This window comes from Lampetra planeri, chromosome 1 (assembly GCF_965212315.1).
Source record: "Lampetra planeri chromosome 1, kcLamPlan1.2.h2, whole genome shotgun sequence".
Lineage (NCBI taxonomy): Eukaryota > Metazoa > Chordata > Hyperoartia > Petromyzontiformes > Petromyzontidae > Lampetra > Lampetra planeri.
In genome coordinates, this window is record NC_136107.1 from 12,925,770 (window position 1) to 12,940,586 (window position 14,817).

General features: G+C 44.1%; 1 protein-coding gene across 3 annotated transcripts; it reads left to right on the forward strand.

Moving 5' to 3' along the window:
* Positions 1-355: 355 nt before the first annotated feature.
* XRCC5 (X-ray repair cross complementing 5) lies at positions 356-14,817 on the forward strand. Of its 3 annotated transcripts, none has more exons than XM_078593907.1 (21): positions 356-468; positions 2,339-2,452; positions 3,016-3,196; positions 3,918-3,966; positions 4,361-4,483; positions 4,688-4,882; positions 5,092-5,206; positions 5,474-5,612; positions 5,840-5,952; positions 6,089-6,151; positions 6,537-6,674; positions 7,404-7,494; positions 7,899-8,029; positions 8,550-8,743; positions 8,876-8,984; positions 9,196-9,268; positions 10,875-10,984; positions 12,400-12,496; positions 13,046-13,113; positions 13,562-13,630; positions 14,486-14,817. In XM_078593907.1, the coding sequence occupies exons 1-21, from the start codon at positions 460-462 to the stop codon at positions 14,498-14,500; spliced, it is 2,196 nt and encodes a 731-aa protein (XP_078450033.1). In that variant the 5' UTR covers positions 356-459; the 3' UTR covers positions 14,501-14,817. The 3 variants fall into 3 exon arrangements, with proteins under 3 accessions (XP_078450033.1, XP_078450034.1, XP_078450035.1); XM_078593908.1 differs by having other exon boundaries at positions 8,879-8,984; XM_078593909.1 differs by lacking the exon at positions 356-468 and adding an exon at positions 876-936.

Here is a 14,817-nt window from a genome sequence, read left to right on the forward strand (position 1 = left end):
CCCCCCATCCTCACCAGCCCCCCCTCCCCCTTCCCCACCCTCCCCACCGCCTCCTCCCCATCGGCCCCCCCCATCCTCACCGGCCCCCCCCCTTCCCCACCAGCCCCCCCCCCCATCCTCACCGCCCCCCCCCTTCCCCACCAGCCCCCCCCCTTCCCCACCAGCCCCCCCTTCCTCACCAGCCCCCCCCCATCCTCACCAGCCCCCCCCCTTCCCCACCGCCTCCTCCCCACCAGCCCCCCCCATTCTCACCGGCCCCCCCCTTCCCCACCAGCCCCCCCCCATCCTCACCAGCCCCCCCTTCCCCCCTTCCCCACCGCCCCTCAGGAGGTATGACGTCACCGAGGCACGCGCAGGCGAGGCAAGCCCGGGAAGATGACGTCACGCTGGTTTGTAGACGTCATCCCCGGAAGTTGATTTACGCGGGAAGTCGACGTCGTTGTTGTTGCTGCTGCTGCGATGGCGCGGGTAGGGCCGCAGAGCGTCTCCACCTCTCCTCCATCCCTCCCTCTCTCTCTTCACACGGCAGACACTGCACACGCACCACAGATTACCAGATTCTGGTCTGCCGCACACGCAGTAGCAAGATGATACCCAACGCGCGGTATACAGACGGGCAGCGCACGATAACACGGACAAAGCAGCAAATACAATGCGAGATGTAGAGCGCAGTCTGTTTACATACAACACGCGCAGGGCACACACAGCAGAGTGACGTCGCAGGGCACGGTGCAGGCAACGCACTGCTGATACAACACACAACATTGCACATTGAGTGTGTTGCGTACAGCAACACGGCAAATGCCATTATAGCACGGGACATTGCAGAGGGTACGGGACGGTGCAGTCCATAACGCCACAACATTTGCACAGAACGCGGAACGCATCGCGAATTCAGCACCAGAGCAGGGGACAGACGGCAGCCGCACTAATGATGTTCGTGAGCGTTGAACTGCGTGCAATGACGGGTTTGTTGGAAAAGTTGTGGTTGCATGGTTTACAGGACACTTTGTATAAGAATAGATTATACTTTGATGCTGCCAAGAAAGGTAGCGTGTTTGCCACTGTTTTATATGCGGTGACATCGCGGACCCCACTTGGATATGGGTGCAGTACCGGCCCTAGAGGGGCTCGGTAAGCGCTGACTGACACTGCTGAATGGCACCACGCTCTGCGTGCAGTGCCGACCCCTACAGGACAGGGTGCGGGAGTTCCGGCCGTGGCACTGGTTGACCCTAGAGGACACGTGGCCGGTTAAGTCTACACAGGGGCCCCCAGGTGGGGGCTAGGGGTGGTCACGTGTCAGGGTCGAGATCCTGCTCGAGGATTCTGGAAGGTGGGCGTGGCTAAGGGCGGAGCCAGCCACGCCACAGAGGATATAAGCCGGGTCCCCCAGAGGGACCGGCTGCTGTTGTGAAGAAATCTATGTTCTACGTACTACAGAGTCTCCAACACGTGGACCTGGACCCAAGCTGTGGTCCGGTCCGTTGTAGCTAGTGACGGTGTAATTAGTGTAGTTAGCCTGGTGGTCCACCACCATAGGTTGTTATCCTGTTAAGGGGCAGTTATCCTGTTAAGGGGCAGTTACCCCGTGTGCTGGTGTTAATAAATGTGTTGTCTCCAAAGAGTACGTCTGCGACTCTGTTGGACTCACTACACATACACAGCGTCGAGTGGAGCTACTGCGGTGACCGTTGATTCTCTACCTGGGAGCCTTCCTGTGCGGAGTTTGTATGTTCTCCCCCCTGTTCTGCATGGGTTTCCACTGCAGTTGGTTAAACACCATCCAATGGTATGAAAAAAAATAAGAATAGATTTTACCCTTTCTGGCAATGAAACATGTTAATATGTTCAAACACCAAATAGAAACCTTTTGCAAGGAATCATGCAACATCTTTACAACTGTTTTATTGCCAGAAAGGTTTAAACCTATTCTTATTTTTTCATATTTTTATACTGGCAAAAGGTTCCTTAATGTAACTGGTTCATGGGACCTCCCTTTCCAAAAATGTAATTGTTATTTACCAAACACCCAAATGCTGAAATATCGCCTGCAAATTACTAAATCGGGATTACGTATTCAATACAGATGTTAACATCACCTCCCCTGCTGTGAAAAACTTGGCAGGACCCTCCGGCAAACATATTTTGAGACCCAGTGAGGATTTTCTGTCATTTCTCGCACCCAGTATTAGTAGGCAGTGTTGTCTCCTCACATTGAGGCATTGGTTATTTCAATTACATCTATGACAAAGAGCTTTATAGCTCATCGGATTCCTCCAGTATAAATACATTCTGAATGATGCCCCTCCCCACCCCTACTACTACTACCCCGTAGTCTGCCATGGCGGTGTGCATGGACGTGGGGCTGAGCATGGGAAGCCAAGTCCCGGGCCAGGGAACATCCATGGATCTCGCCAAGGAGGTCTTTACCAAGTTCACCCAGAGGCAGGTGCGTGTGGTACTTGCACCGATGCTCAGAGAAGTATCCCCCTAATCCCAGCCCTGACCACCCCCCATATCCCCTAACCACCAACCCTTAACCTCTAACCCCCCCCAACCCTTATCCACTTCATGCTCATCGTGATTTGCGTGCGCAGTCTGACGCTCACTGCTGTTAGATTGAATGTAAACTTACAGTCTCACATTTTTCATGAATTTTACATGCATATCTTTTTTGCTTTTTAAATTACAAATGTTGCATTACATGTTTGTATGCCTGCTATTTTTAATTGCCCAGTAGAGTATATATATTCTCCATTTTTGTTACATTTAGACAGTTGTACATACTTTATACAGAACACGGTGATTTCCCACGGTTAAGTGATAATATGGATGTTTCTATTCAATTACCACAACAGCAAATGTTTTTACTTTATACAGCAGTACAGTACATACAATATTCTATATGAAAATGATGAAATGTTAATACACTATATGAGTGTTTCTGTCAAGCCTGTGTTTGCGAAGCCCTTGTTAGTTGCTTGTCACTGGTATCTTTTTTCCTCCCTACAGGTTTTTGCAGACAGCAAGGATGAGGTGGCCCTTGTGCTTTTTGGCACTGAGGAGACACAAAATGACCTGGCTGAAGACGGTGGCTACCAGAACATCAACGCAATTCGTTCTCTCAGAGTGGCAGATTTTGAGCTCCTCGAATATATCCAAACTCTGGAGTCATGCAGTTGCCAGGGTGACTGTATCCTTGATCTGTGTATGCGATAATCGGCTTTTACCTTGTGAATTTTCCAACGATGCAGACACTTGTTTCACAAAGTTTTGTACGTGTAATTGCATTGGAGGTGTTTGACTTTAGTACGCAGGAGCGCTTGGAGATGTGTAATTGAGTAAATGCACGCATATGTATAATGACGACCGACATACGTTCCTCCATTATTAAGAGTATTTATTGTGGACACGAACACTGTCTTTAAGCACAGCTCAGTCTTCTCTCCAAGCGTCCCCTCCCCCTGTGTTTCTCTTTTTTATATCCCCTGAGCCCCCTTTCGCAAAGGTTCCCTGACTTGCTTTCCACAGCCAATCCTCGTCCTCTTTCTCTAACGGTTCTCAACCGTCCTCTTAGTCAACCTTCGTTTCCTACCCTTTGCGTTTGTATCTTTCCTCCAATCCCTGCAATTCTCTGTCTCTAGCCAATTCCTTTCCAGGCCTGTCTATACCTTCCCTTTTTCCGTCGTCAACTCCAGGTGGTCTCTCCCAGATTAGGGGCACCAATCAAAGGCCTTGTTTCACTTCCTGATTGCCCATGTTTGCCCACACAGCGTAAGCACCATGTCAGTAAGTCCTCTGTTGTGTTTTGGTCTTTACATCTGCAAACAAAATTGTTCAGGTGCGAATATGTCATGATTATGAGGTGGCATCCTGATGCGTAATCTGGTTTAGGCCTTGACTTCGCCTGACAGATGTGGATGCTATTGTGGTATGCATGGACCTCCTTCAGAAAAAAGTTGTGTACGTATTGATATTTTTAATTGGGTAAAATTATATTTTTACATCTGTTTTTATGTTTCAAGATGAACCTATTCCACAAATTTAGTGTACAACTGACAAACACTTGTGTACTGGCAATATGCATGAGCCATATTCTGGCAGATGTGGATGCTATTGTGGTATGCATGCACCTCCTTCAGAAAAAAAGTTGAATATGTATTCATATTTTTACTTGGATCAAATTATATTTTTACATCTGTTTTAAGTTTCAAGGTGAACCTATTCCACAAATTTAGTGTACAACTGACAAACACTTGTGTACTGGCAATATGCATGAGCCATATTCTGCCATAATTTGTTGTTGCAATTGTATCCTGTAATGAATAATACTATTGTGTCTGTATGCGCTCTGTAGGGGAAAGCGGTTTGAAAGGATAAGCATTTGTGTGCTCAGCGACTTTGGTGGCCCCTGCAGTTCAGACCAGGTTGACATCATCAGAAAAAACCTGAAAAAGGCCGATATCTCTCTCCAGTTTTTGTAAGAGAGACCACATATTCAGCACTTCCACGCTGTGATGATGTATGCATTTTTAATTCTTTCACAGCGTACGTAGCCAACCGTGCTTATCGGAGGTGCAAATTATGTTTGAGATGGTAAATGCAGTAAATGAGTTGTGAGTAATGCAGCCATATAATGTTTTGTGATGCCCCACTCTGTTTGTTGCCTTATACCATTCTGCAGTCTTCCGTTCCCATTAAGTGAAGAGGGGGACATGGATCTTGGTGATGATGGCCGTAATGAAGGGCAAGGCCCTCGCTATAGAGGTCCAGGGGGTAAAGGCCTCACAGCGGTGCAACACAAGGGAGTGAAGGTTCTGAAGGATCTGCTGCTGGGGCCAGAGGGGGAGCCGGAGCTGGATGAAGTCTACACTTTCAGGTACGGGTGGTCCGTTGTGTACATGGATGCTTTGTTATTCCGTAAATGTCTCCAGCCATTTTTTGTCTCTGACAGTGTGTAATTGGATTTGTTTCAATCGCAGACATAGAATTTTGTTAATTTTTCATACAGTATATTACGTTGATTTTTACGTGTACTATAACAGTGTTACGCTGGAAACTAAAAGCACAGAGGTGTGTCGTATGCAGTGATGGACTAGAACGTCTGAGCTTCTTTAAGAGGATGGAGCGGCAGCCATACCCCTGGCCATGCACAATGACCTTGGGCGCCAACCTGACCATCCGCATTACAGGCTACAAGGCTGTGAGTAGGAAGGCAGCATCCAATCTACATGTTAATTGCCCTGACATGGGTGAAAGTTTATAAGTCGAATATTTGTAAGTAGACGAGTCCCTGTATGTACATAGTGATTTCGAACATTTAAGCAGCTTATATTTCCCTTGTGAAAGAGAACGTGACATACTCATTGTAAAGGTTGATAACTCCGGCTTATGAATTTAGAATCTTAGCTCAGATGCTCTGTGCTGGCCATTTTATCCTTAGTGTGTTTGTGTACACATTCGTATCCAGGTGACATTGGAGACGCCAAAGAAGGCTTGGACGACCGTTGAGGCGCAGTCAAAGAGAAAGGAAGATATAAAGCAGGAGACAGTCTACTGCTTGTTTGATGAAAACGAGAAAGAAATTGGCGAAGACGACCTCATCCAAGGTGTGCAAAATAGATGATGGAAAAATGTCACCTTAACAGGTTTATACAGTTATTCGTTGTGGTCCGGATATTTGAAATGTCCTTGTAGCATAGAAATTGCTTTGCGTGTTTTAACTGTAATTATTTAAGTAAAAGCGATAATCTGGCAATAAACAAGTAAGCCAGATAAAATGTTTCTCTGGAATAAAAAGTCGTGACAGCTTGCAGACCGATGTATTTGCATGCAGGATATCGTTATGGAAGTGACATAGTCCCATTCTCGAAAGAGGATGAGAGCCAGATGAAGTACAAGTTGGATGGGAAATGTTTTGATGTGCTGGGCTTTACCAAGTCCTGCCATGTAAGTAACCCTGTGCCTATGCAAATACAGTATTTCAGACAGACTTATGTGCATACATTGCTTTTCAACTTTGTGGGAGTCATACTATGGGATATAAAAATAAAGGTTTGCTTATTTTGCTCTTGTCACACTGCAGATAAAACGTCATCACTACATGGGTACCCAAACCATCAAAATCACTGGCAACGGAGATGATGAAGTATGTATTTGTGTATCTTCCGTGTCACGTGCATTATTTTTTATTCATGTGCATTTGACTACAGCTCTTTCTCATGTCATTAACGGAGCTGATTGCAGTCCATTATTTACACAAGCCGAGCATGTGAACGCCACCAATAACACCCATTCATGTGCTGTATGTTCAAGACAGAATCTGTCCCATGTGTATTCTCAAGCTGCTGAATAGCACCACATCTTCAAAAAAGTGACAGCCTTTCCATACCATAGGCTGCTGTGTGATATTCCCCCATCCTACTTTAATGTACATCTCGAGTATTGTGGATTTGCATGTTGTTAAGGCTTGTGTGCCAGCATGTATGGATAAGCCTTTAAATTTGACGCCGTTACCCCCTTGTGGTGAGTAGCACTCGGTGGTGGCATTCTCCGCACTGCTGCATGCCTTGGAGGAGCTAGACATGGTGGCCATCGTCCGTTATGCCTACAATGTCGCTTCAATCCCGCAAGTCGGCTTTGGATTCCCCAACATCAAGAGCAACCATGAAGTAAGTTGGTCGCTGTTCACTGGGTTTTCACCAGCTGTGCCTTATGGCAGTCAAACGTGTCTGCAAATGTTTCAAGAATATTTTTTTTATTTAACCTATTAGGTTGGTGACATGGTCTTGTGCAGGGGTCAGCAACCTGTGGCTCTGTAACCACATGTGGCTCTTTAAGGACTGCTTCGCAATGTTATTTATTACGGTCCATCTTGCATTCACGTGCGTTGCAGCTCTTGAAATGTTTAATTTTTTACCAATTTGGAAAAAATAGCTCTTGTTATTTTGTTTGCCGACCCCACTTTTTGCAGAGGTTCATGCTTCGAATCCAGCAGCCACCCTGATTATTTCTGCGGTGTGCAATAACTGTCATAAAACCGTACCCATCACTGTGGATGTGAGAGCCCCTGACGTAATTCGCAAGAGTTGGGGTCCACATTTTCCATATTTGAAAATTACCTGAAAAATAACTTGATTTGAAATAAACAGCAATCATTTGCCCCAACTGGCAGACTGATGCCCGTTTGCAGGCCAGGTGCTGAGTCCCCTTGTACTCACAGGGATGGCTACTACTGGGGGGTGCCCTTTCAAATGTTTGAGATGAGTTGTGGTCTCGGAATATGCGGCATGATTTCAAAAAATTAATCCTTATTATCAACAACTTGTGCTCTGTGTGGAAATGTATTTGGTCGATTTTTTTTCATTACCTTTTAACTGATGTTTCCTTTGTGTTTCCAGTACATGGTTTTTTTGCAGCTGCCATATTGTGAGGACCTCAGGCATTACACGTTTCCCCCTCTCCTAAACAACAAGATGTTCACTCCGTCGGGTAAGATGTGAGGATTTATTTTGATTGGGACATTTTAACACCAATGAGAGAGAAGGAATTTTTTCATATTATGTTTGTTGTAACTTTCTGACCCGCCCCGACTGGATATCTGCGAAAAAGAGCTTCATAGCTCATCAGACTTCTCCAGGATAAATACAAATTGAGATTGTTATTCTGAGTTTTGAGATCGGATTAATAAAAAAAAGTGTCTCTGGTGGTATACACCTCAAATCTAGCGCATTTGATACCAGTATTATATCACAGATTTGTGAAATTTCCATACCTGCTAGTCGAAGAGGTGGCCAGGATATGTCAGTATCGCAATTGGGTTCGGAATAAGTAAATATCATTACTGCAGGGGTTCACGGATCCATGTGCTGTGTCCCCTCGTCCGGTCTGGGCAGAGGAGCAACTGAATGCGGTGGACTCGCTCATCGATCGGATGAGCCTGGTGCGGGAGGATGATGGAGGCGTAGTAGAGGAGCTCTTTAAGACGACCAAGATTCCGAACCCAGTGTTCCAGCGCCTTTTCCAGGTTTGATGGCCCTTGTTTTAAACACGTCAGCCAACAGTTGAATTAGTTATGAAAATGTAATTATTTTATGAGAATAGGTTTTTCCCCTTTTATCTGGCAACAAAACAGGTGTTAAGATGTTAAAACACCAAACTGAAACCTTTTACAATGAATCATGTCTGCATTAACCACAATATTTGTAGTCAAAATACAAAATATATATATACTCTGATAATTTATGCATTGTCTTTGAAACTGATTGGTCCACACCAGAGACAGCTTTCTTTTGAGCCTCGTCTCAAACGGTGTTCGACCAGAGGATGCCAAAAGGCGCATTTTGCACCATAGGAATGAGGATTTTTCACCACTGACTCAGAGCTGTAAACAGGGGATGAGAACAGCCTCAATAATCATTTTAGCATAAATTCACTTGGGCTTTTGAGTATTTATGACCAAAGAGGTGAGCTATTATATTAATAGCAGAGAAAGGAATTGATTCTACAACACAACCACAGAACACACAGTGCGGTGCGCTTGTCAGTGCCTGCAGCACAAGGCCGCCTTCCCTGAGGAGCCTCTTCCTCCAATGGAACAAAACCTCTTGGCCATGCTGGAGCCACCTCCTGAGATCACAGCTGCCAGCGTGCCAGTCCTCGAGCTTCTCCAAAAGCTCTTCCCGCTCCAAGCTGCTCCCAAGAAGGAGCAGTTAACTGGAAAGGACATCTTCAAGGACAGGTAGGTTGCTAAATTGGAGATCTTTAGGAATAAAAACAAGAACATAATGAACAACTGAGTAATTAATTGTAGTCCTTCATTTTAAAACGACATCCTGCATCTCCGCAAAGCAATGCGCCATGTTTTGCCCAGCAGGAATCGCGAAGAGCCTGAAGAAAAGAAGCCTCGCTTTTCAGATGACAGGGACGAGAATGGAAGCGCGTGCCTTGTGGCGAGTGTAGCAGGAGGCAGGGTCAGCAAGGTCAGGCAACATTGAACACTTGAGCAGCTGATACAAAATGTTACCTCGTCAATATACCACACTCGCTGAGTTTTGGCTGGAGCGCTCCCTGGTATGAATAAGGTGTTTGGTACCATCTGTTGAAGGTCACCTGCATGGGTGAACGTGTGTAATTACATTGTATTTTTTTCTGGTTGTAAACTGTGTTAATGAGCATTGTCACCCCCTGCAGGTTGGCACAGTCGATCCTCGCAATGATTTTCAGGTGTTGTGTGCAAGAAGAGAAGAGTTTTCCTTCAAGGAAGGTTAGTTGCCTTTTCATTTTAATTTGCAAAAGTGAAGCATATATTATCTGCTGTAAAAATTAAAATGACTACTGTCAGTTAACGAACATGATCTGTTTCCTCTCAATTAAACTGTTGCAATTCCGTCAAACTTTGTTTGCTAAGTCGTATTTTAGTTTAAAACATTGCAAACTTATATAGCCCTTTTGTGCAGTGCCATAGCAAACTTAAAACAACGTCTTGCTGTGCTTAAGACGGACAGCCTGTGTGTTTTCTGTCTGCATTTTGCCGGTGTTTGAGTGTGCGCTACAAGGAGACGAATGTGTGTAAATAGGAGGTCTTGGCCAAGGCAAACACACTGCAGCAGTTTCTGCAGTAAGCATCCGCACGGGCCATGCTCGTCTGTCCACAGAGCACTCGCCAAGAGCTTTCCTTTTGCTTATTTCCCTAAATCAGATTGTGTGAGGCTGGCACCTGCTCGGACAGCACAACAGTGATGAAAAATTATAACAATTCCGTTAAATGTATAAAAATATATCCAAATATGAGTCTGAAACTTCCACACGTAGCATTACAGGGAATGACGTCATTTTTTATGTTTAAATCTAATATTTTGTGCATCCTTGTCTTGAAGAATGCCTTGGAGTCACATGGGGTTGTTTTCTAATTGTGATCAACCAACTTTGGAGTTTCGCAGTGGTGTTCGTTGTTATTTTTACAAACCTAAACAATAAAAACTCAACATAAAAAACATTGCAGCCATAATTAAAATCCACACATTAGATTTCCCTTAAGATTGGGCCCGTGTTGGTAGCTTGACGTTGACGGTCTTGCCTGTGCGTCGTGCAGCGAGTATGCAGCCCTTAATAATTTCCATATGTTATGGCTGTGCGGAGCATTAAGACACAGGGCCAGTTTAAGGTCCCAGGCAGGATGCTGCATTCCTTTACAAGGCCCAGACTTCAACTACAGACTCTAATTCAGACCGGCCCGCACAGTGAATTGTTGGTATTTAACAGACGTTGGTTTTTTTTACCCTCATTCTATATCGTAATCCATCTCAGCAGTTTTGGTATTGGGTTTCAAACCTGAATCCTGTTGAAAATGCTGAATAAGTTGAATTGGCCTACACTTAGTGGTAATGCTTTTTTCTGATTGTGGCTGTTTAAATGGTGCTTTTGATGAGGTATCACAATTGCATTTCAGTAGCATAAATGTGCATTCCTGCTGAAACTACATTGTGTTGTTTATTCTGTGACATTTTATGAATAAAACAAACATTTGTTTTTGCGACGCAATAAAGTCATCCAGTGGGCTTTACATTAGCAATTCTCTTTCTGATCTTGCTCGACTGTGCAGTGTAATTGCATTAGTTGTATAAAATCAAAGTCCCAAATGTGTGACAACGCATGCGTGTGCATCACATTGTGTACCTTATCCCAGTGGCAACATCCATTGCACAAGAAGGTGCTGAGGTTGTGTCCACCAAGTAGCGCTGAAGTTCAGACAGCAGGACATTTAGCTTTTGTGGGACTCGAAAGTCAACGTTGTAAGCCTCCCTTCAGACTGTATCCAGATTGCACTGTAGGGGGTGGAGCAAATCCATGTTTCTCTCGTCTGCACCCAGTGTCTGAGCAACTGGAACGGTGCCTGGAAAAGTTCCTGGATTTGCGGGAGAGGACCTACTACATGAAGACATTGGACTGCCTAAAAGCATACCGAGAAGAGGCTAACAAGGTATGTGCCGCCTAATCCGAAGATGAACTCTAGCTTTCCTGTACATTAGTTTGTTGCGTTTGTATAATGTTGCACATCCCACGTTAAGAACTGCAGCGTCATTGTTATTTTGCAATCAGGCTGTACATTACTTGGCCATTACAGTTATTCAAGGGCCATTTTTGTGATGATTACAACAATATATGCTATGAAGGGCCAGTGCCTAATGTCTGCATCATCTCACGCAAAACCTCAGCGCAGAGAGATTTCACAAACCAGGCAGGGAAACTAGATAAGGAAGTGTGCCTGCATAGTCAATGAATGAAAACATAACATTCAGACATTGTAGGGAAGTAATGTAAAAAGTAGAAAATTATACAAATATTGTATGTTTTTTACCTTTTTAGCGAAAAGATAGGGCATACTTTTATTCTTATTAAATACCTCTGCATGAACACACAAAATAATCTGCCATTCTCAAGTAAGAAGCAGTCTGGCCCCCTTCACGGACAACCACAATGATGTCCAATCAGTAATAGGGGTGGCCATAGGCACACACCACAGGCACAGATACATTCACACGTGCATCCACATACAGACACATTCCTCCCTCAACACCCTTTCTCAACAAGAATTCCCCTTTCTCTCCTGCCCTCCCCAACACCTGAGTTTCAAATGCTAATTCACTTGGCTGTCTGTAGGCAGATATAAGGAATGCAGGGTATAGGATTGTGTATTTACTGTATGCATGATCAAACTGATCATTGGGTTGTGTAAAAAAATACTTTTATTTTTAATATGGAGAGACAGGTTTATGAAAGAGACATTGCTTATCTTTTTAAATCCTTTATATTAAGTTCACTTGCTTGCTTGCTTGCGCGCTTACGACCGTGCAAATCTTTCGGTCGTTTTTTAATCCACTTCCCGTGATCCAATCGAGCTGACATTTTGCACACAGACTCGTTGTGCGTGACAATTTATTTTCGTGAAATTTTTTTTCCAAAATGTTACACTTTTTAGGAAGGAAAAAAAAAATTATATTTAATTACCAATTGCTTAATGGTGGCAGGCAATCATCTGACCCATAGGTGGCAGCCATCTCAAGCCAGAGGACGAGAGGACTCTAGCCGCCACGCATATAAAGAATTTATAGTGAAAAACTTTGTTTTTACGGGTTAATTTTTTTATCTATACGAATGCATCCCCACCTAATTTTAGTTACTTAAACATACTAGTGGTTGCAATCGTCTTGCAATCTCAAAAAGCGTTACTTGTTAATCGAAAAGTCTGATGTGCGCCCCAACTTGTTGTCGTGAAATTTACAATACACTTTTTTACAACCGTAACTTGAAATCGTTAAATTAGTGCTGCAAATTAAACGTTTTCCCCATCATGTTGGTGGCCGTGTGGGCCGTGTGTGCCGGTTGTGATGGCAGGCCAAAGAGCCTCACCAGTACAACACATTCCTGAAGAGACTCAAGCAGCTGGTGGCAGATCTGGGCCTGCAGGACTTTTGGCAGCTGCTGGTGCAAGGTCATTTCCATCAGTGCTCTGTCTGGTGTGCGCTGTGTGTGTGTGTACAAGTGCTTGCTAACAGTACTTGCCCCCCAAAGTCTGAATGCTATATGGGGTATCTTTGCCTTCGTACTTCTCTACTCGGAAAAGCTAATGATTGAAACCACAGCACAATAACTATTTAACACGTAGGCTTTCGCGACCAATATCCATAATATCGTTTTTTTGGGTTAGATCGTGTAAATATTACACGGTCTAACCCAAAAAAAATCTATATTATGGAGCACAATAACCCTCAGTAATTGCAGTGCACTGTTGTAACCACCTGGCATGTTGACCAGTGATACATTTTTTTATTATTCTGCGGCCATATTACTCTGTCATAACTAAGCTTCTTTGGTATAGTTATGCAGTGTCTGTAATGTTAGTATTTTCATTCTGTAGTTTTTCCAGCTTTCAGACGTAGTCTGTACTCATTTTAAGTTAAAATTTTTGTTTTGTAGTATGGAAAGGCAATGATACTGGATTGAAAAGTTTGCATTTCGTGTTTCTGTCCTTGCTACTCAGATCGGCTGACCCTGATCAGCTGTGAGGAAAACTCAGCGAGCAGCGTGACTGGCCAGGAAGCTGAGCAGGTGACCCCTTGTGTTAGGGAGCAATGAAGACCATGCACGTCAAGTGCAATATACAATATGAGCACCTCATTGTTTTGGGATATGTTTTGCAGTCACGTGCATAGGTCTTGAAGAACAAACTACAATCGTAAGAGCTTTTGGCAACATGTACATGTACAGCTCAAATTACCATTTTCCCCTGAACTAAAACATGTTTTATGTGTACATTTTTTCGTTGTTTCAGGGGTTTATGTTGCAGTAGACTGTTCTCTGTGTCTGTAGTCTATTTTGTTTCCCTTTAAATGTTGATCACAACACAATTTATACAGTACGATTTTGATTGGACAGTATATACATGCTTAGAGAAGAAGAGATCGTCAGTTGTACGTTTACATTAACATATGGCATTGTGTTGCCCCTTGTTTGCCGCTGTGCCCATATAATGCTGTCTGCGATTGTTCTTGTGCAGTTCTTTGTGGTGGAACAGGAGCAGGAAGAGCTGATGGTTGCTGAGCCGGCAGGAGATGTCGATGATCTGGTAAGTGCGAGTCACTTGACCCATTTACTCTTATTCCTATGAGATGAGAAACAATTTCAGGCATATGCTTGTAATCCGCTTTGATGGCAGGGTTGGAGGACCAGGTAGAGATGAAGGTATGAAGTTCAAGAGACACCCACATGCAGGGCAGCGAGCTGCCTGTACAATGTAACACAGCAAGTAGGTTGCTGGCATACCTGTGTGTGGAGGTTGTGATCTACACTCACTGTTGAGTTTTCTCTAAAGACTCTTGTTTTATCCCCCACGTGGACATACTCAGGAGATTATCCAAACATACCAAAACAAGACCTAAATATAAGTTCAGCTTTACTGAGGCTTTACAGATAAAAACACGTTTTAGTCTCAAGTTGCATGAAGTCCATCACCCAGTGTTTCCCTGACCTGCTCAACCTTGGTATTGTAGTGATATCTTTGTGTTGCTCTCATAGCCATTGCCACTAACTTTAGATGAAAATATCCATGGTGCAGTTTTACCATGACAATCGAGTGTGCAGTCCTAGCCCACACAGGTACACACGAGCAGCCAATGTCAAAATTACACTGCGTTAAGAGGCCTTGCCTGAAAGGCTGGGAATAACGTGTACTCGCACCTTTTGGTTGAAAAAGAAACCTGACATTAGCATTAGTTTCAACATGATTGAACACAATTGGAAAATGCACCACAGTTCCGTTATGATCTTCAACTTGCAGTTTATATTGAATTATGCACGGTTAAAGCTCTACAACTCGCATTACCCCTGATTGCTTACAAAGATGGTGCACGTGACGAATCGGTTGTTGGGAGGGTGGCTGCTGGTTTGCGAGGCTCTCGGTAATACTTTTCCTTCCCTACAGCTGGATATGATGTGAGGTGGCAGCAAGACGACGGAACATCGATTGCGAAAGCAACACGTGCCTGCCTTGGCGTTTAAGAGCGTCTTTTGAACGTGGAGCAGACCTGCATGCTGTTGGTCCATAGTAGATTTCCCGTGGTTTTCGAGTTGTGACCATTACACGTTAAACTTTAACGTTATTGCCGTGCTGTTGTAGTTAGATTGACACTTGTGTTTGTTGTGACCTTCCTCAATATCCGTTTTTGATCATGTTATGATGTACGTTTCTAAAAAGTAATGTTTTTGTCATGTTTTACATCTTGATTGACATTTATAAAAAGCTAAAAAAGTCAA

Coding starts and splice junctions, on each gene's coding strand:
- XRCC5 (XM_078593907.1), top strand. Junction 5,953..6,088: donor GCTTTACCAAGTCCTGCCAT/GTAAGTAACCCT, acceptor GTCACACTGCAG/ATAAAACGTCATCACTACAT. Junction 10,985..12,399: donor ACCGAGAAGAGGCTAACAAG/GTATGTGCCGCC, acceptor TTGTGATGGCAG/GCCAAAGAGCCTCACCAGTA.